This window comes from Temnothorax nylanderi, unplaced genomic scaffold (assembly GCF_030848795.1).
Source record: "Temnothorax nylanderi isolate EJ_2023f unplaced genomic scaffold, tnyl_v1.0 TNYL_tig0001_pilon, whole genome shotgun sequence".
Classification (NCBI taxonomy): Eukaryota; Metazoa; Arthropoda; class Insecta; order Hymenoptera; family Formicidae; genus Temnothorax; species Temnothorax nylanderi.
The window spans coordinates 1,626,993-1,648,335 of NW_027249063.1; the positions used below are offsets into that span (position 1 = coordinate 1,626,993).

The 21,343-nt window shown below is 41.5% G+C and overlaps 1 protein-coding gene across 3 annotated transcripts in view; it reads right to left on the minus strand.

Annotated features, from left to right (window-relative positions):
• Shrm (shroom) overlaps positions 1–21,343 on the minus strand; it is a 117,292-nt gene that overhangs the window by 4,816 nt on the left and 91,133 nt on the right. For 2 of the 3 annotated variants that reach the window (XM_071706040.1, XM_071705866.1), the window contains exons 8-10: positions 3,905–4,496; positions 2,528–3,527; positions 1,791–1,938 (exon numbers count right to left, since the gene is read on the minus strand). In XM_071706040.1, the coding sequence (XP_071562141.1) occupies positions 1,791–1,938; positions 2,528–3,527; positions 3,905–4,496 (1,740 nt within the window). The remainder of the gene's footprint in view (positions 1–1,790; positions 1,939–2,527; positions 3,528–3,904; positions 4,497–21,343) is intronic. The other variant, XM_071705957.1, reaches the window with a different exon arrangement.

Genomic DNA, 21,343 nt, shown 5'->3' on the forward strand with positions numbered 1-21,343 from the left:
AAAGAAAGGAAAGCGAGTTGTATCGAACCGCACATTTATTTAAAAAAAAGTTGTTCAATTGTGCGATTTGCTGGGAGTTACGGTTCGAGATCAGTTAAAAACGAAATACCACGGTTAAGAAGCGGAAGTGGATTCCGCTTCTTGTAATTATCTCTTCAATCATTATTTTACATGTGTATATCGGATACGTCCGTACGAAATTGTCACGATTTTACTGCTATCTAAAATTGCTTTCGAAAGTGCCGATTTTTCTTTCTTCCCGCCGTAAAATATGGTAGAAAGTTCGCGCGTATCGGCTAAAACTAATTTAACGTAACACGTCGGTCTCTCCCTCGGTGATTTTCGGCCGGCTCTTAAATTCATCGGCGGAGATTTTACCGCGTCCTTGAGCACACTTCGTTCTTACGTGAAATTTTTTAATTTACACGTTGTTATGTAGCCCACGAATTTTCGACGCCACTTAACACCGCGACCGCTTTAGCGTCCGGAGGAAACAAAAACGAGAAGTTGTATATACTTTTCTGGAGGGCCCATTTCCATTTCCCGTTTCGACTTGTTGCAAGCACGCCGAGCACTTTGTTAGTACGATGCGTCACTTTCAGCCATATGTTGGAGACTGGCAAATAATATGATGCGTAGAGAACAAGTACTGAGTAGTAGTGCTTGACAATATCATTTATGGCGGATTACGTAACAGCCTCGGTTCTTTGGCACTTTCTCTTCGAGCACGGAGGAAGTATTGTCCGCGTGAGTGCGCAAGATAGACCGGATCGACGAAAAAGGGAAGAGTCGTAACGTCATAAAAAATAAAGAACAATAGACAGTAACCGTGAAACGCAAATGGTTGCGATAATACGAATATATCGAAAAACCTAACGATAACTATAAATTCTGAATACATGAGATGTTCCAATATTTTGCAATGCGATGTGCGTAAGACATCTGAGTCGACAAAGGAAAAAGCGGAAGCAAGAATAAAAGGGGCAACGTTACAAAGTAAAGAAAAAACCATCTGCACTTGCTTGTTTGTACAAGTTTGTACAAGACATTTCCGACCGCTGCTGCTGGATTTGTTAAATTCCATTTTATCATCAAACAACAATTCCAATCCAGACGGCAAGTTCATTAATGACGTCTGTTAAGAATTTCGCCGTCTACATAAACGTTGCTCGTCAAATAATAAAGAATCCCTACACTGACGTCTGGCTAAACGAGATATTTTCGGACACGTGCCGCCTTCTTTTCGCACGAAATATCGTGTGAAACGACGGCACACGATACATCTGGCGTCCTTCCAAAAAGATCCACGCAGGTTTATTTTACCTGCCAGTAGCGACCACACAGAGCGCGAGTGTGCGATTGGAGAAATTTAAAACGACAGTCGGCAAAATTGAGCAAAAAGAAACTTCTACTTGTTTATTAAAATTATACGCCTCCTAGACGTGCGCGTCGACCAATTAAGTCGAGTAAAGAGAATCGCGAATTTGCACTTGTAATGAACGCCTTCGGATTCCGAGGCATTCAAGTTGATTAATAGCACGTAATCCAATGCTCGCGAGCACGTGAAAACTATCAATTATCGCGTTTGGTCTATATTTATGCTGTCTTATCTTGCTTCGCCCGTAACAACAATCTTATACTGACCCTTGCCGATGCGGCCGGATGAAGACAACGCGCGTGATATCGGCGCGGCGTGAGCTGCCTCATAAATATGCTTTAATTAAGTGAACTTCAGCCGAAAAAAAAGAAGAAGAAGAAGAAAAAAGGAGAGGAGAATAAGAAGAGCTCACTTTTTATCGTCCACGTCCGCGTCCTCGCTGCAGGAGGCCGTTGACTCTTCCAAGGAGAGCCGTCGTCTTGTTCGTGGCTGCAAGGTCGCCTCCACCCTGAACAGGCCGGAAACGTAGTCGGTGGGTTTCTTGTGCTCCGGCGCTGGAACTGATAAGAAGCAAAAAAAAAGGGACATCATCAGGCGTTCTCGGTACGCGCGTTTCCCTCCTCGCACACTTCGTTTCACGCTCCAGGGATCTCCGCGTTCTTATGGAAGCCATAATGCGACAAGGGATTGCATCGAATATCGCGACGGCGCGGCGCGCGGTGACGGCATATAATTGAATAAGGCAGTGTCGTGTCGTTGATTAAATTAGCGCTTATTAAAACAGAGGGTTATTGCCCTCGAATGCTTGACTCTACCATGTTACGGATAGTAATTGCGCGCGCGTGCTCGCGAGTGTACGTACATTATCCGCACATTCGAGCGAGGCTAACGTACGCGTGTACGTAAAATAAGCGTGCGACAGCGTAAGTGTAACGGCAACTGGATAGATCGTATATATATGTCAGCGTGAGTTCTCTGCGTTAGCGAACGCCGTTTAAAAATTGAATAACGTATCTAATTGAATCAATTCCATTGGCGTGAGTTAATGGTGGACGTGGAACAAATAATAAAATCGTCGGATGAACGGTGCTCTTCAAAAACCATTACTCACGCAATTGAAACGGAACGATAAAGATAAAGAATACTCACCGAGTATGGGCACCAGTTTGTCGTTGGGACTGAGTTGACTGGCTAAATCCTTGCTGAGCTCCTCGCACTCGATCTCCTCCGGTAATTTCTTCCTAGATTCCGGAAGCAACCGTTGAGTTTTGCCCGAGAAATCTTGCTCCGTATCCTCCAAGATATCGGTTTGCGAGGCGGCGTCGCTGGTGGCCGCGTTCACCCGAAGCACGACCTCGGTACGTTGTACCAACGTCAATCCTTCTATGCCGGGCTGGGGCGACACGCAGAGCGACGATCTGGGAGACGACTTGTCCTCCTCGACCGGCGAATTTCTCGGTGAGGAGGAAGAGGATGTTTTGGAGACGCTTGAGATCGAAGACGTGGACGACCTGCCGCCAGTCCTAAATTTCGAAGATGAAAGTCTCTCGATTCGCGATTCCGTGTCGCTCGTTTGACTCAGTCGGCTCGGCGAGTTGGATCTGTTCCAGGAACCTGTATTATCCGTTTGCGTCGGGCTGGAGACTTTTCTGTTAGAGGCATATTCTATCCGAGCTTCGTTCCGCGTGAGAGAGTCGAGAGAACTCTTGGGAGACGATCTGGACAGCAAAACTCGAGGCGATACGCGAGCGTCTATCGATCTTCCTGAGGAAGAGGTGCTCGAGCAACTTCCGGATCGTCTCGGGACAGCTCCTCGTGGACTTGTAGTCTCGACACTGTTCGGTGATCTCGGCGGTGAACTCGTTGGTGGTGGTGGCCTGTCGGAAAAGATGGTAGCTTCTATCGAGTTCTGCGTTTCGTGTCTTCTGGCCCAGCCATTATCGTAACTCGTCGCGACTGACGACGTTGTCGTGCTGATAGAATACGTGGATATCGTGCTGTTTGATGTTGACACACCACTCATCCTCTTCTCATTACGGCGATTTAGTAATTCGATATTCTGCGAGGTCATCTCGATCGTAGCGCTTCTCTCGCGGAAGAAGTCATCGCCGGCGATTGGAAGCGGACCGCTGATTTCTCGTAGCTGCTTCTGGAAGTAAACGTCCGAGACTCTTGATTATTTCGCGGAAAGTCCGGAAACGACAATACGGCACAATGAATAAAATAAAAGTGAATAAAATATTAAAATATTTTATAGTTTAAAGAACGTAATCGTTTGAAGCACGTAAACTGAAGAAACTGGAGAATGTTAAATTATCAGAATAATGATAACGAAGTAAACGCCGAAGTGTGTAGCACGTTATGCGAGCTCGGCAAGAAATTGAATGCTAGAGATGTGTAAATTGAATTCGCGCGTCCTTGACACCGCTATATTTACAAGTTGCAAAAATAGGTAGACCGTTGAGATGCGAAAAACACGTAAATATCGCTATTACGTGAAGGTAATCTGTCCGAAGATAATCTCACCTCTCTATTTTGAGGTAGGGGCTCGCAGCTCGCTGCCAACTTCCGACGTTCTCGCTCTAGCTGCCTGTTCCTGTCATTAAGGACCTCCACGCTTTGCGGCGATAGTCTTTCCCTGCGCTGCTCGTAGTCGTGTCTCTTGTCCGGATGCCTCTTTTCTTGATAATGATGATGATGATGTTGATGCCGGTCCTCGAGGTTGTCGTTGTTGTTATTTTCGTTAGTACGAGACCTTACGTCGCTGATCTGGAGCTTTTTATTGAGATCGTGCGAGAGTTTACTGACCACCTCTGTCGAATGTTGCTGCTGTTGCTGGGAACACCTCTCCTCCAATCGATGATGAAGAGCGTCCACGCTGTATGACTTGGAGAGATCAGAATGTTGCTGCTGATGATGATTATTGTGATGGTGATGATGCTGTTGCTGTAGTGGATGATGCGGGGTGACACGTAAAAGTACGGGATCGTCGTGATCCCTAGGAGGTGACCAATCGTCCATTCGTGAGGTTGGCGACATGGTTCTTTTGTAGCTGCCCTCGCTATCGGGAGCACCACGCTCTCGTCTGTAGGCCAAATAGGAAGCCTTAGACTGGCTTCTGAAATAAAAAAAAAGCATTTTTACATGATGCAATGAGCTGCGCGCGCAATTATAATCAACGATAATGTCGCAAGGAAAAAAATAAAAATATCTTATCTGTTTTGATAAGATATTATGCCGAAAAAAAATATGAGTATATATTTGTCGAATTCTCGGATCTGTCGATACATAAATTTATCTAATTCTGATAAATTAATTCTTGGAAAGATTTATTAATTTCCGTATTTATGTTCACTTTTTATTTTATCGCAATTCAAAATGCGCCGACGCGTTTTGTTGCGATGGTATTTTTATAACTAATTCTCATGCACAGCTGCATCAAGTAGAAACGTATCCAAGGAAAGCAGACACGTGTATACATGTCACGTGGATGTTAAATGGATGTCACGTACATCTAAATCTTCTTTAATATGTTAGACGTGATAAATTGAATCGAGTAAAGCTATTTATAGTATATATTTCCAGAATACTAATTCTTAGGTTGAATTAGTAATTCCAGATAAAATGTTACATCAATCGCTAATAAAATATTAAATAAGAGATATTTTAAGCATTCGATTATATAAAATATGATTGTAATTGCAATACAAGCAGATGATTTTCACGACTGTCACGTATCTAACATTTCTATTATAATGTAATTAACTTAATACAAAGTCTTTTTGTTATACATATCTTGCGATTCAATATACGTAAACGAAGATAAATGAAGAGTAGTGAATGTAGAGACCTAACAAACCACGTAAAAAGAATCTCCGAGAGATATCTCACATAAAATCGCTCTATTGTCCGTATAGATTTGTGCAATTATAGCAACGTATCCTCAATGATTAATTGTGCGGTAACATTGATTAATCGTCGGTCAAAGTCATAAATATGACTACATTTGAAACTCATAGAACTTGGCGGCGATGAAAACAGTTTAATCGAGACCGGATACGGCTACTATTGTGTTACATGAATTTTAATTCCTCAGCATACCTTTACGGTTCTATTAGTTTCTCACGGGCTTCTGTATCTTTCATAAGCAACCGCAAGAATTCTTACCGGAATGCCTTGAAACGGTTGCAATGTTGCGTGGAAGCATAACTATTTTAATATGGCATCTTCGCGTTAATCGTGCGATTTAATCGTAATGATGCTTTTTACATAAATATTTAAATATAATATTATTTACATATATCTATGGTATATAACTCTTCAACACATCGCTTCAGAATCAACTCGTTCATGACTTAAACGATTTTCTTCAAGGCACAACAATGTAGTTATAAAATAATATTAAAAATTCTCTCTCTCTCTCTCGCAAATCTATTTTCCTGTTCTGTCTTGTGTAAATAGAAGTTATGAGCACGCAAGACGCGATCTATATACCCTGACGAGCGTTTCGTTCCTGCTATGAAAGATAGAGATCACCGAAGCGAGACTAACATTTGCGACACTGACATTGCTGCATCGTTCCAACGTTTATCATTTTTTGAGCACACGATCGAGGGTCCCCTCGGCTTAATCCGAAGCATGCGTGTGGCACTGATTTTTTTCTTCTTTAATCGGATCACGACATTGAAATGCCGTCACTGTCGCGATATCGCTCTTACATTCACATTGTGCTCGATTTAAGCCCGTCCATATTTATGACAACGTATGTAACACATAATGTCAGATCCCGTCCATGGGCTTACAAAGTCGTGTCACTAAAACGTCGAAATTATTATTCTTAACAGACAGCTTTAGATGTTCTTGATTTGTTGCTATCTCGATCAAATAAAAAACTAAATGGTGGAATAATCTCCTATAATGATCGTTGCGCGCATGCATTAATCTTTATTCGATTGAGGCGATGGAAGGGCGACATTTTAAGATTTGCGGCACGGAGGAACTCATTTCGACTCGGTCGCCCAACCTCAAAAGCGTCCTGCTTTCATCCTTAAAGATTGACGTGATGGCTTTTGCGCAAATTGCTCCGGCTTACATTGCTTAAATTTTATTCTTTCTCGTCGCGCATGTCTAAGGGAAATGAAAGTTTTTTTTACCGTAACAAAACAGTTAGGAAAGAAAGGCCGAAAGTAAAATTCGCGTCCAAATTCTAATCACGTAGGGAAAATCGAATTCTTTTGCAAAATCGTATTCTAGTACATATTTTCGGCGCAATGAAGAACTAATCTGACACGTGACATTGCGATTTCAATATTCATGAAATGACATACGTATAATCTATTATAATTGAAATAATTGCAACTCGTAAAGTGTAACAAGAGATGCTTTTACAACGTCGAGATAAATATTTCGAGGAAAATATTTTATTAACATTAATAAGGCAATGCAGTTTTTATAATATGCTGTTCATAGAAATGAATATACGTTATGTAATTTAATATATTTGCACAGTATGAGTATGATCCACTGCACGAGATAACGTTTGGATAAAAATCTTTATTATAAATTTTCAACTATGAACGTTTGATGCTATAATTTACCATGATATATCCAAATAAATACAAATATTAATGCGCTGTTATTCGCGCGTTTCTTTTTTTTTTGCGAAATTAATCAAAAAATGTATCTCACAAGTGCTTGCCTCGCCGGATCGTATATATCCCGCAATTTTAAGCTGTCGGTAGTAATGAGGCTCATTCGTAAAATAAGTAACGATCCTGTCCGACGAAGAGCAATGAGTAGCGCACGCGAACACGGGGCCTTAAAAGTTACATCGAATAACGCCCATATGTAACCGCGTACACGCTCCGAACGCCTCTCTTTTTTTCGTGGCCGATTGAACACGGAGAGAGATAGTCATCGGTTTAAAGATAAAATGTACAAACAACGAGAAGAAGAAAATAAACGCGCGCCGTGCGTATTGCGAATATTATACTTCGCGACTTTCCCGACAATAAAAATGTACATGTGTCCCTCCGGCACTCCCCTGAGAGTAAAAATCGCCGTGTTCTTCACGATTTTATTATTCCTAGTGGCTGTGTCTGTGATGTCAACGCATAACTAGATAAATACAGCGAGCATCAACAACAAATTTTGCACTGGTGCGTTCGATAGGAGTACTGTGACGCGAATGACAAAAATATACTTGCACGCCTAACGATGGCACAGCCGCGGGACAAGGCGTTGAGTAATTTATTATACTGGGATGAGAGAATACTGGCTGATCAGTAGCCAGTTTACGTACTAGTATATCACGATAATTGATGGCCGGGGTTGTATTCGTCTTAGCACTCCACGCCGTCTCGGCTATCACGCCCCAACGACTTTGTGTACCAGATAAATGGTAAAGTGTTTATCTATACAGTCACCCGGCGTTCTCCGAGAGAACCCGATAAGAAGTTCCCAGCGTATCTGTACATTTTAAAAGATAATCTCGCATCTCCAAGTTCTATCGTCTAAAAGTAGATATATTCGCCAAGGTATACCTAAGCGCGATAAGGAGATTTTTCTCTCGATCGTTTGCTATGATTCACAAATAACAGTCATGACTATTTATCTGCACGCTTAAATAGTTTCACGGACACCGCGGTTAAACGAGATTCCGTAACATCGTTCTTCGTTTAGTAATCTCTATAGAAATTTCATATCGGATATATATTTATACCTTCTCCTTTACAGAAATCAATTACACAGCGTGTTGATATACTCACAGAAATATGCGTCAATATTTTATGAAGCTCGATAGGAGTGTTTCCCGTCTGCGATATTGATATGATTCACGCAAGCGTACGGTACGTACAGCGCTGTAACATTTATAGATACGTGCGACGACGTGCATACCGCCACCATAAATAAAATGCCGTACACTTTGTTCGGCATCTTAATTATGCGAATGAATCATGTCGTCGTTTTAATTAAGATCGAGAAACAAGATACGGGGATCTTCCTTTCGGTTTCGTGCATAAAGAGCTCTATAATATTTATAGATTTCTAGGTACGCACCCGACATTCATGTATCACGGTTGCAAACAGAGAATCATGTTCGTTCCTTTGTCCGACAACTTAATTATGCGACGACTGATGTCGTGGGCTTCCGTTGATATTAAGGAACAAGGCGCCGATCTCCCGTCGATCTCGCGAACGAGTATGCACGAGCGTTGCACTGTATGCGCCCCGTAAATACGCGTCCCCGCTCGATAGACTACACAGCGAACATCGATACGTCGATACGGTTGCATGCTCGGTGTCTCGTATTCATTAGAGCAGATCTACGATCGGTAGACACCGATCGGTCGGGAAAGGCGATCGGTCATTACGACACCCCGGTAATTAACTCGAGGCCGAGTTCGACTATGCGCACGTATATAGGTATTCCTGCCCGCCGGTGTACGCGCGCGAATTAACCGCGCGAGAGAAGGAGGAAAAAAGGAGGAAACGCTATACAAGCTCGTGGCAGTCGTACAATTTACATATTCGGCCGTATTTATACGGCAGCGATAGTTTATTCGCTCGAGCGAATCGTCTCGCACCCCGGCGGAACGAAAGCCAGCCTACCGGGGCCGCGAGCGACGTTCGCTAGTTCGAACTAATTTTATAGAACGCGCATTTATATGTCACGACGTCGAAAGATTACTTATCGGCGACGATAAATTATAAATTCAAACATCTGTTCTGATCGTTCGACTTAAACATTGAAATTAGCAACGCGCCGGAAGAATCAATCGGGGATTTGATATTATCTACGTAATTAGGCGCCACCACGACTAAACTCTGATCGCATCCAATGGTGCTTAATGTTTAAAAATTTTCTTTGTGTTTCGAAGATTTTGTAACGCGAACGTCAATTGCAGTATGTTAAATCACTGGGCGAAAGACCTATAAAACCGAGGTGTCAGAAGAACTCCAACGCATGATATTTTCCTTCGTTGAACAATTCGCTTTTCATAACTGAAAATCGCATATAGAATAGTATCATTAGACGGTGTGGTATAATCGATCTCGCGTGGTCTATTGTTTTCATATGAAATTAGTATTGCATACAACGCGGCAGATGTTATGCAAACACATATCGATATCTGTTAGACTGAATCTCGGGCCGCAGCACACACCTACGCGTGCAATGTATATCTCCATGCAAGCGCGTGGTATTAAATTTACGTTTCTCAAGCTTATGTCAGGTTTCCGAAAGGCGTGGGACACCGATCTGGGTATGCATTAAAGTGATTAAAGAGTGCGAGGGACAGGAAAAGTTAATTAATCGGCGGAAATGTTCGACGCGACGCGACGGCCGTAGACGCAAGAGGTGAAAGCCGTCTGTTTACATTTATTTACAGCACTTCATGATGATACGTCTCTGCAAATAACATTGTTTCTTTCTTCCACGTCGTGGATGTTCCAAACGTGCAATTTTGTTTTTCTGAATTTCCGTGGCGGACGTGACGAAATGGTGGACTACGGAAGACACAAGGCTGACGACGGCTCTTTGGAAGACAAGCAAAAAGACAACGACGCGGTCACGTCTTGTCGTTTTTCTGCCATGGCAGAAATGGAACTTTTCCGCTGAATCTATTATAAGTCCATTAAGCAACGTTTGCAGTAGTAACGGACGCGACTTAGCGCCGATGTCTGACAACGCGCGTCTTTACCTACTGCAAGAACAAGCACGATTTGCGTAAACGCGATGAGCGAAATCTCGTGTCATTCAGTATGTCGGAGTTAACCTTGGCTCACTTGCGATTTCGTAAATCGCTTTGTGGTCTCATGAATAGTATAAAAGCCGATGAAACATGTATACATTATCCATAGACACTGCTAATTTCCTTTAAATGCACAGTTCAAAGGATCGGTGAGAAAACGGTCAGTCGCGTATCTTAAGTAACTTCAATAGAAGTAAAACGGAAAGTTGAAAAAGCTCTAACGTATATTTTTCTTTGTTAGAAAATATATTTTTTATCCCTAAAAATCTCATATGCGATAGCACCATTAAATGATGGACACTTTTTCGGAAATATCATAAATATAAAATCCGATATTTTTTCTCGACTTTATCAGATTTGTTCAAATTTCCAGATCTTGGTCTTGCGTGGCACAAGCTACGGTTTTCAACCTCATCTTCGAGGAAACCACTTCTGCGGCCAATGTACCTCCGCCTACTCAACATCGAAGAATGAAGAGTACTGTTATGAACGGTCGGTAGCTAACCCAACGGATTACTACAAGCAGGAACGGTCAAGTATTTCACCATTTTCCCATGGTACTTAACATGCAGCTATTGTAAATGAATCATGATGGAGCCCACGAACTTTAATATAGTTAAATCCACCATTGAAACAATATTACGTGACCACTATTGTCTTTTACAGACAAATCGACTCTTGCGAATAGCACCAACGATTATATTATCAGCAATAAAATATTTCTAATACATATTGTGTTTGCGATATTTTAAGATTAGAGTACGAAGCAGCTGCAAATATTTGTGAATATAAAAATATCTTTATTTTATATTCGCAAAAGAGACATTTTACATTTCAAGCGTAATTTCAAGACATAATGACATCTGCCCGCGTGCTTCCTGTTTATACAAGATTCTCATAACCTACTGCACGCGGACAATCTAAATGACAGTTGCCCCCATCGCGAACGTCACTTACGAAATCAGAATGCGTAGTATGAGTAACGTGTGAGAGCGTAAACACCACCTTCATGGGTAGACAGGTGCCTGCCCTCGCGACGGATGAAATTCGGGTCGAGTACTCGATTCCTCAGCCATCCGCGTTTCCTGCCAAGGGAAAACTGGCACTTTGTCGGGCAGACAAAACTTTCCTCGCGGTCTAGCGAGGCAAAAAAAACGTGCTGTCGCGCAAGGTGAGCGCGAAAGAATCGCGTAACGATCATCTCGATGCAAATGAAAGCGTCGAAACAGATGAGTTACGTTGCCTTTACACTCTGGTTTAATTTCAATTACAAATAAACATACTGTATAATATTACTAGGAATAGTATACACGGTACAGACTATATGTGTTACATGATTTATGGGCGGTTAGATAAAAATCGTTAGACATACCGATATTACTGAGAATGAACAGGAACATAATTCTATTTCTGATATAGATAATAAATGGTCAGAAATGTGTGGCACACTTTAACAGGACGTTTTGTAAAAGAGCGATCTATATCAAACGACTGTCAGCATACTACGAGGAATGACACTCGAGTATTCCTCATCAATATTTGCAAAGTGTTATGCCCGCAGAGGTATGTCACGTTTTCAAGGCTTCGCACGTGGAAGCCGTACTTCGTGTTGGAAACCTGTCGCGTCGTCCCCAAGCTTTTACTCTAGAGGTCTAGATTGAGATATGTATATATGTATATCCAGGACATTTAAGAATAGGATAATCTTTATGTAGCACGAGCATTTAAGTAAAATATCTCGAATACAAAGGACGCTGGTTTTATTTAAAAAAGAAAAAAAAAAGATTAATGGTTCTTTTTACAGAAAGTTCTCAGAAATTTAGAACTCTCCTCGGATTTAAAAAGATTTATTTTTGTCTGAACATGAGACGAACAATTATAAAGCATAATTTTAGGTGTGAAGATTTCACTAAATCTTTCTGATTATCTGGGCCATACGGATGATAATCGCGCGCGACGCGAAGCGAATAATCGGACCGAGATAACTGCGACCGAAATAAGAGTCGAAAGCGAAACGTGACGTTTTTCGCGCTCCGTTGCGATAAATTTCATGAAGTTAATCGCCCGAACTTTGTATCATTATTTGGTACACACATATAGTCATTTTTATATTTTCCATGTATAAGTGCCCTTAAATCAGACAGCGAGGAGAAATAATCGTTCCCGAAATTAAGATTGTATTATATTATTGACGTTGATATAAATATCTTCGCAAGTGGAAACGCCGGAGTATTGGGCAATAGTAATCAGTTTACATAATAAATGACGCTGTAAAAAGACGATGCATTTGTTACACGTTTCCGCGTTTCGTCTCACAGACAATTCTCATACGGTGAAAGCAATTTGTAACGGTAGCATCTAACGTAAGTGAGCAGCGCGAGATCGTTCTGATTTCTATTAAGATTATAATATCAGGAGCTGCTGCTGCACACGCGCGCGAAACATTATCGATGCTCGAAAACGACATCGTAATATTTCCGAAAATCATCGAATATTATAAGGTTTTTAGCAAGAATCGTATGTCGACAAGTGGCGATAAGCATATTTTGCTCAACGTCAGCCCCCTTTGTTCCCGCGGAAAATCGCACGATGATACAAAACGTCGGTGGCGTGGGAAGAGAGGGTCGCTTATCGGTTTATCGTGCCCGCATGGCAGCGGGCTAACGCAAATGTTATCGCGCACACATACGTTTTCGCATGGATAATATATTCCTGATGTGCTCGACTGTTCGCCGCCATCAAGCTCCGTTCACCTGTTTGCTGATTCATAAAAAAATTTAATGAAAGCCACGATTTTGATTAATGTCCGCGCGAAATCAGGTTTCGACACTTTCCTCGAGTGTTTTCTAGTTGCGAATCACCTCGACATTAAGTGAGCTGCATACTCTTATGCAGAGTATTTAATCTTTCATTATCAAAAGATGAGTTTTTTATCTTTATTTATTATAGAAGCTAATTTCTGACACTAAATAATTACATAAAAGGATTATTATCAAATTATTATTAGTGATTAAATATACGCAAGTTACTTATTACAAAAGAGAATTATACAAAATATGTATGTATGTATTTAAATAAGATTTCTATATTATCAATCAGGTAATATTATGCGATATTATGTGATATTATATATTAGATGATATTAATACATTTATCTTCTCCAAATATATTATATATTAACTAATTCACTTTTGTAAAACGGAAAAGTATAATTAATTAAGCCGCTGTAAAGCAGCCCGATTAGCTAGGCGGTACATTAACATTACAAAGCGCGCAATTGCCTAGAATAATTGTCGTTATGGAGTCAAACGTTGCGTGACAAACGGCATAGACAAATAAATTTGTTAGCCACTTTACATAATTTTATGTCTTTGGAAAATAAACCGTGACGCGATTATGTGACGTGGAAAAACATTTTACGAGCAAGGAATCTGCACAATATTGAAGCACGCCAACCTACTTTCACACTTGGCAACGGGCTGCACTCGGAATGGCAATTTAAAAGCGCTTGTGTAGTGAAGCTCGACTCGGTTGTTCGTACTTCCTCGTATGTTACTTGAACTCCTTGTGCTAATCGTAGTAGGTTAATCTTAAAAAGGACGGAAGAGGCGTTTAGAATAACACGCGGTTAGAATAATACGTGGTAAAACTACAAAAAATGGACGTTACGCTTACAACACACACGTGAAGGATTATAGAAGATAATTTATAAACTCGTAAGTAAAAAATAAAACAAAGAGTTGGGAAACAGAAACGAACCCGTAAAACAAATAAAGAGTTTGAATCTGTTATGTAAATACGTAAATTATATATAAATTAAATTCACCTATGTAGATTTTATCGATGAATGTCTATTATTTTAATACGCATGTATTAATATAAAATATTTCTGCAGGAAATCTTGTGGCTTTTTTTGTGAAATATCTTACTTCGATGACGTGATTCTATGAGTACCAGTCGATAACCCGATATAGCAAGTAATCAAACGTGTAGTTGCTATCGAAGAAGATATTATCGCGCGAAGACGATATAATGATGACCTTCTTGAAATTAATAGCTTAACTGTATACTCAAACTATGATTTGTATCCATATACAAGATGCTCACTCTCGAAGCCGGTAAACACAGGGATGACGTTCGATATTCTTATTGAACAAGGTGCGAACGACCGTGAAGAGGCAGCTCTCCAGCTTGCGCTACGTGCGCTGTTTAAATAATGCTATTTCATGAATCATGCTCTTCGTGCTCGGTTCTCACCAACCGGCTCGTCAAACGTCAATAACGGACTTAAAAAACGTCAATTAATATGTAATTAATTCCGTAAATGGCGAACGCATTATCTTACAAATCGCGTACGACGCCAAATATTTTCTCACGGAAGGCTTCTTGTTTTAGGCAACGTTAATTTAATCATGCCGCAAATGGCGTGATTATTGTAAGCATGTGAATGACGACATAAAGAATCATGATTTCATTTATAATCGTCGCAGTGTCTTTGCGATTGTTTGCACTTTAAAAAATTTTACAAAACAATGAGTCACACGCCATGCCAAGGCCGCGAGCTGGGATTAAACAATTCATTTTCAAGTTGAAATTACTTGTTTCAATAAACGCAGTTAGAGATGTATACATTTGGTCTGTTGTTGATTCGCTTGTTTTAGTTTGATGACAGCTAGTTAAATTACAGAAAATATAACGCGAAAAATTGTATTTTCGTCGTATTATACCTCTTAAAAGAGACAAATTCTTGTGGACGTATATATCTAATTAATCTTTACATATATTGTCCTTGTTTATTATTACGTTTTCTCGAAGTTAGATCTTATAGTCAACAAAACTAAATCGATCACCTCCGTAAAATTTATGCCGTCGTAAAGTGATTTCTTAAGAAGGCGGAAAACGCGTTTAACGCTTTTTAAGTGTCAACGGGGGGAGTAACAAACCCGCCTGACACGTATTCACCTCGCGAATTGCTAGACGGAATCACCCACGCGTATCTGCCTCTGGAGGTGAAACAGCAGGAAACCGTTGCAGCGGGATAGCCATCAAAATGAGACGTTGCTCGACATGCACATCGCGTCGACACCCACCCACCCACCGTCGCGCTACGCTTTACGCGCGGCATGCGAGCGCATTCATGCGTCGCGCGATTTTGACACGATGTTTTAGCGCGACAGTTTTCGGCGGTGCTTTCTATTTCTCGCGCGCGAGCAATCGGGTCAACACACCTGGTCGATTTGCGGCGACCGCGGCGATGACTCAGGCGTGATCTCGCGACGGACTCGGTCTGACACTTCGCGCTTCACGCCAAAAGCCGAAGCGCTCGGCAGAGAAAATCCGACTAGAAGAACGGAGCGTAGAGAATGCGTAGAAAGTATCTGTCACGGGGCAGGGCACGTAGATACGAATCGCCAGGAGGGCCCCGGCAAGAAGTACTCTCATTTTCCACGCTCCGGTGAACGGCGACAAGGTCTCGCGATGGGGTCCGGCCGGGAGATGGAAATCGGCGCGCGCGCGCGCAGGTCAAGGCGCCAAGACGCCTAGGACAAAGGGTAAGGATAGGGACGCGACTGAACCAGCGGGGTCCGAGGAATGTGATAATAGCGCGGGTAACTAATTGCCGCATGGCAACATACGGAGCCACGAGACACGCGTTAGCGACGGGACTTGACGAAACGGCATTCGCCGGAAGAACACAGCCGCTCGCTTCGTCTCGGCTATGGTTGCACGTCTTTGCCTGGTATGTCTTTGCCGAGAACGCTGCATTTCGTTTCTTTAGTCACGTTCGATAATGTACAAGTCTCCTATGTTGTGTGTAAAATAATTATTTCTATTATAAGTTAGCTTAATCAAAACATCAACTTGAAAGATTACAGTTTTCTTAAATTCTTGATTATTTAAAATTATTTTAAAAAAAGAAAAAAGAAAGAAAAAAGACAGTGTCTTGAAATAAGATGCGACTATGAATTCTCTCTATGTTTAATTCCTTGTTCTTTATTCCTCTCATTGTGCATGGGCCCTAAGAGTTGCAGCCTCCTTCGTCGTAGGGAAATCGGCATCTAAACGAAGATATAGTCGGCAATTTAGTGGCCTCGCATACCAGACGTTCCCGCGCTTAAAGCAGTGCGTTCCAGTTTCAGTTTTCTCGCAATTCGTTTTATATATCTCGCGACTTCTGCTTCCAATTCCATTCCCATGACTGACTTTGTGCATCATGATGCGATGCATGTGCATAACATATGGAATGTTATTTGAAGTAGGGTAGAAATCTTATAGGAAGTAAAATATTAATCGAGAAGGAAGAAGGTACACAGCTGCGGCAGCAGATGTTTAATCGGTCGTCTGACAACAAGATCGGCTACCAACTACACATTGCGGCAAATGACAACCAATTCAGTAATGCCATTCTGAATACACGATTGTGGCACACATCTCTCTCTCTCTCTCTCTAAAAAAAGGGGGGAAAACCTCCAATAAAGCTGGCGATAAAAATCGCGTAATTTACATAATTATTTTTAACAAATGCTGTGCTTAACAGCGATAGAAGAAGCTGAGTGCATTATATTATAGTACATGATCACACGAGCTTAGGTGAGTGGAATAATGGCGGGTTTCGGAGATATGCTGCCTTTTAATTAAGTGCGCAAACTATACCCTTTTATACCGTCTTTGATATTATGTTAATATCAAAAACAGTTCTTATTATCTTAGTCACGGGGCAGAGTCTCGCGTTTATCAGCGCACACAAAGCGTAAACTTGTAGAGCCAGAGCATACAGTATGCGATATCACGTTTAGGATCTAGGTAGATAATGATCTGTTAATAACGTCTGAAAAATTGAAGAAAAAGGAACTGTTACATTTCCCTCCTCCAGTGTCGCATCGTGAAATTACGATGTCACTTTGAAGCGACAAGCATGAAAACCGCAGCGAGCCTTTCCTGCACGGAATACTATGCCGCGTACTCGTTTCAGAAATTAATGTTGAACTAGATGATGAAGACTAATTGTAAATGATTCTGCCAATCGTGGGAATCCGCGCTGATTACATCGCAGGCGTTCAGGCTGCTTGGAAGATGTAACTGATTAACTCGTGGCCGGCTCGTTATATTAATCATTTCCTTAGAACGACATTCTTTCGAATTAACGACGATTATCCAAAGGAAAACAAAAAACTTTATATTCGTTCACAATTGCCTCGTTACATGCTTTAGAAAGATTCTGTTTAATTTAATAATTTGAGGTCGAAATTAAAACGATCGGCGTACAGTAAACGACGCGATACGGTCGTCGGTAACTGTCATCAAGTTGTTGAGGATCAGAGATCGCACAGGAAGAGAGAGAGAGAAGAATTCGCGAAATGCCAGAGTGTAATGGCTGAAAAGATATGCTGATAACGCGACGCGCTCGGTTAAAGGAAGATAACGACGAATAAATGAAATAGAAAAGAGAGTGGAGGAGAGAGAAGGGAGAAGGGAACGGATGGAGGCCGCCACGGATAGAAAAGTAATGAAGCAAAATGTAAAAACGCTAAATGGTGGGAACTAAACAGTCATTTCGGAGCGTCGGAAGACAAAGGATAACGGAAAAGACGATTTGTAAGGTAGCTAATGGAGGCGGTGGAGCGAATATAAAAGAGTCGAAGCGAACACTGCCGGACTAGAAAGAGAATCGGCCGCAGTTAACGGTTGTAATACGAAAGGGCACGCTACCGACTACCTAAGAGACCATTTTGCTTATTGCCTTAAGAGACCCTTGCCTCACAATGCGGCGACATTATACTGGAGGTGTACTCGGAAGCGATCGTTCGCGAAGCGCGGTGTTAGATGTCGATCGTGCGTATACCGGTTGCTCGCGGGCGAGTAACAGATCCGACCGCGGAATAAAATACAAGGATGGCTTCATTCAATACTCAGAAAGTGGAAAACAAACCGCCGCGACGAAGCAGCTGCATAATGATGCAATTCACGAGTTGGACGACCCGGATGCGTGGTTCATTTTAATATGAGAAACTGGTGAGATCAATCATTCAGCAGATGGACAATTTTTATTAACGAATCAATCAGTGAAATCGTTCAGTGACAGAAGACAGATCGAGGCATCAGCCGATTACGCCTTATCGTGCTATTCCTCGAATCCAGATATGAGACTGAAATACTAATTGATTATGGCAGATATTCTATTTACGACCGATCGGAATTGCGAAAGAAGATCGGCGGTGTTATATATCGTTGGTGAGGCAGAGAGTGAGATAAAAGGGACGGAAGGAATTTATAAACACATGTAAGTGTCACCGTTGTGAAATCGTCATCGCACTGAATCGACTTCGACTAATTCCGTCTCGTCTAAGAACTCAATTTCGCCGGAGTAATTACCGCGTGGCAAATGAATCCTGTCTCCTTCTCCCCCCGTAACATTCCATGGTAATGACGAGGGTACATGGTGGCGCGAAGAGAAGAGCATCGGTTCAGCACACACAAGCAAGAGAGACTGAATTCCCAGAAGACGATAGAGGAGCGTCTCCAAACAAAGAGACCCTTGTTCTGTCGCCTACGCGTACGCTACTATACGCGAAAGGAAAATTTCATGGCGAGCACCTTTGACTTACGATAAGGTTCATGGTAACGTGAGTGCATTCTTTGATAAATCAATCAACTAATATTATTAATTTATAGAACTGCATGAAATATGTGGAAGTACTCAAATTGATTAAATATGTGCATTCTCTATATTTGCAATAAACTACTTAGACAACGAATAATTGTGCTTATAGATTGTTATTATCTATAATATCTTGCAATCACTTTAGGTTTAATATTACTGGAAAATCTAAAATAACAGATTAGCCAACTTTGGAAATCTATCTTGATTTTTTATAACATCACAAATGTTATTTCTCTTACATTAAGCTATTTAACATAATACTTTTATTTATTATAAATTTGTGCAAATGTTACATGAAAAAACGAGATAATGAGTTGTTGACTAATTATATTTATGTGTATCTGTTTATTACCGTTTATTACTTTAAAGAGAAAATTAGAGTAATAAATTACTTGTAAGCATTGAAAAACATGCGATGTTTACAGAAAAGATCGTCTCGCGTGCGATCGACCATTAAAAATAAAAATGCACGCCTGCGTTAATAGCTGGCCCCCAAACCCAAATCCGGGAGCAGTTTTTAAAAAGTCGGTTGCTCGCGCGTAGGCAACGAGATTAATAAGTCGCTATTAATTAATATCAAACAAATGCTCGGCCGAAAATTTTAAAATAACGGGAACTCGCTGCCGTAAAGACACGACTGCCCGTGTGCCGTTATGAAGGCGCACGAAGGCCGTCGTTCGCTCCAAAGGACTAATGAATTTCATAATTAATATCATTATAATTAATCACGGACCCTCATGACGCTCGTCGCTCATCGACGACGATGCCTCCTCGCCACGAGAAGGGATTTAACGCGCTCGGGCTTTTCCGGCACGATCGATCTTGGGCGCCGAATCGATTATCTTCTCTCGCTCGGATCGCTCATCGCGTACGCTTGCTCGGCCATAAATCAAGCGGCAAGTCGTAGGACCCCGTTGAAACGGGGCTCTGAGCCGTAAATCGCGAAACGTCTCCATCGCTCGCCTTCATCGCTCGCCGCGGCCGTCGCGATAATCGATTCGAGCGCAATATCGCGCGGATCCGCCCGTCGCGGTTTTACTTCGCGCGTTCCGAAGAGAACTCGCGGAAAGAATTGCCCACCCAGCGATTCCTCGCACTGTGCCGTGCCGTGTTCCTTCCTTCGTAGCGCAAAGCGCGCCCACGCGTTCCGAGGCGGAACGGCAGATGGAATCCTTGAAACGATATCGAATCTATCCGTCTGATCGTCTATTTTGCTTTGTGCACCTGGACGTCTTGCGGTAAGCAAGTCACAATGTGGGATCAGATAACGTGATCAGCTAGTTTCGCAACCGTTCCTCCACGTGTCGTCGATGAACCGTTCTTATTGTTGTTGCCTTCACTCATGCGATTGATCGCTCTAATCCGAGTCAGATCACATATATCGGAACGATCGAACCATAAACCAGATTTTATGGGCTAATACATCGTAGATGAGCGTATTGCTGGCACGTTGAGAGAACACAGGAAATCAAAATTGACAAGCTGCCTGACTGGCATATAGAGAGGTGCTGTAATAGGCGATTGGCGTTAGTGAACGTAAACGCGTTGGAATATTTATTGGCTACGTCTTATGTGCACCCACTGTAACTTACTTGGCTAGAATGTACGAAGTGGATATTATTTTACGAATAGTCGAATGTATCGGCTTGCATGCTCTTCGAGATATATGCAAAAGTCATAACAAGGTTGTATGCGAATATTTCTTAACATTCCATGTGACGAGGTGAAGTGATCATTTACATGAAATACTTTAGTAATACTAATAGTACGTTAAATTATAATCTTTTAAATATAAACTGATGAATAACGTGAAATCTGCAGAACTTCCATGAATAAAAATGGAACAATATTTGTATATGTGCACCGAATTTTTAAATATTTAAAAAATTAATTTTTTAAGCGTAAATAGAAGAATATGCACAGCAATATACATAGAAGTCTACACAGAAAAAAAGTCTAATCAAAACTTATATACTCGTATATACGCAACAATTTATAATCTTCTTATAAAAATTTCAACTTTCCATTTCAACAATTTGTCTTGGTTGAACTGTATAAATAACTTCATCCAAACAAGTTTTCTTCGTTAATGCAATATACTCTCATTTCAAGATTTCCACGTTAAAACTAAGATACTTTCAAATCAAGAATATTCTTTCTTTCAGTACAAAGCAAACTGATCGTTCCAATAAAATCCTCGGGTCAAAGGTGCGTATATGAGAACTTAGCTTTGACATGACAGAGAAAACTGCATCGAAGGTCTCGAACATCGTTAATGATTGAACAACAATATCGAAAGAACAAGCATCCGTTGGAAGCACTATGTTAAAGCCGCGTAATGAGCCGTCACTCATTTTCTGCGTAGATTATCGTACCGGCTCATTACCCTTCACCCCGGGACCAATCTGAAAGTGTTCGAGTGGCTCGAATATATTTCACAGCTGAGAACTTGATGGCGTTACCTAGCAAACTTCCAGATCGATCTGCGATCGTATCTGACGCCATTAACGGAGATGTCGTAATGGCGAACGCCAGAAAGCATCGCGGCGT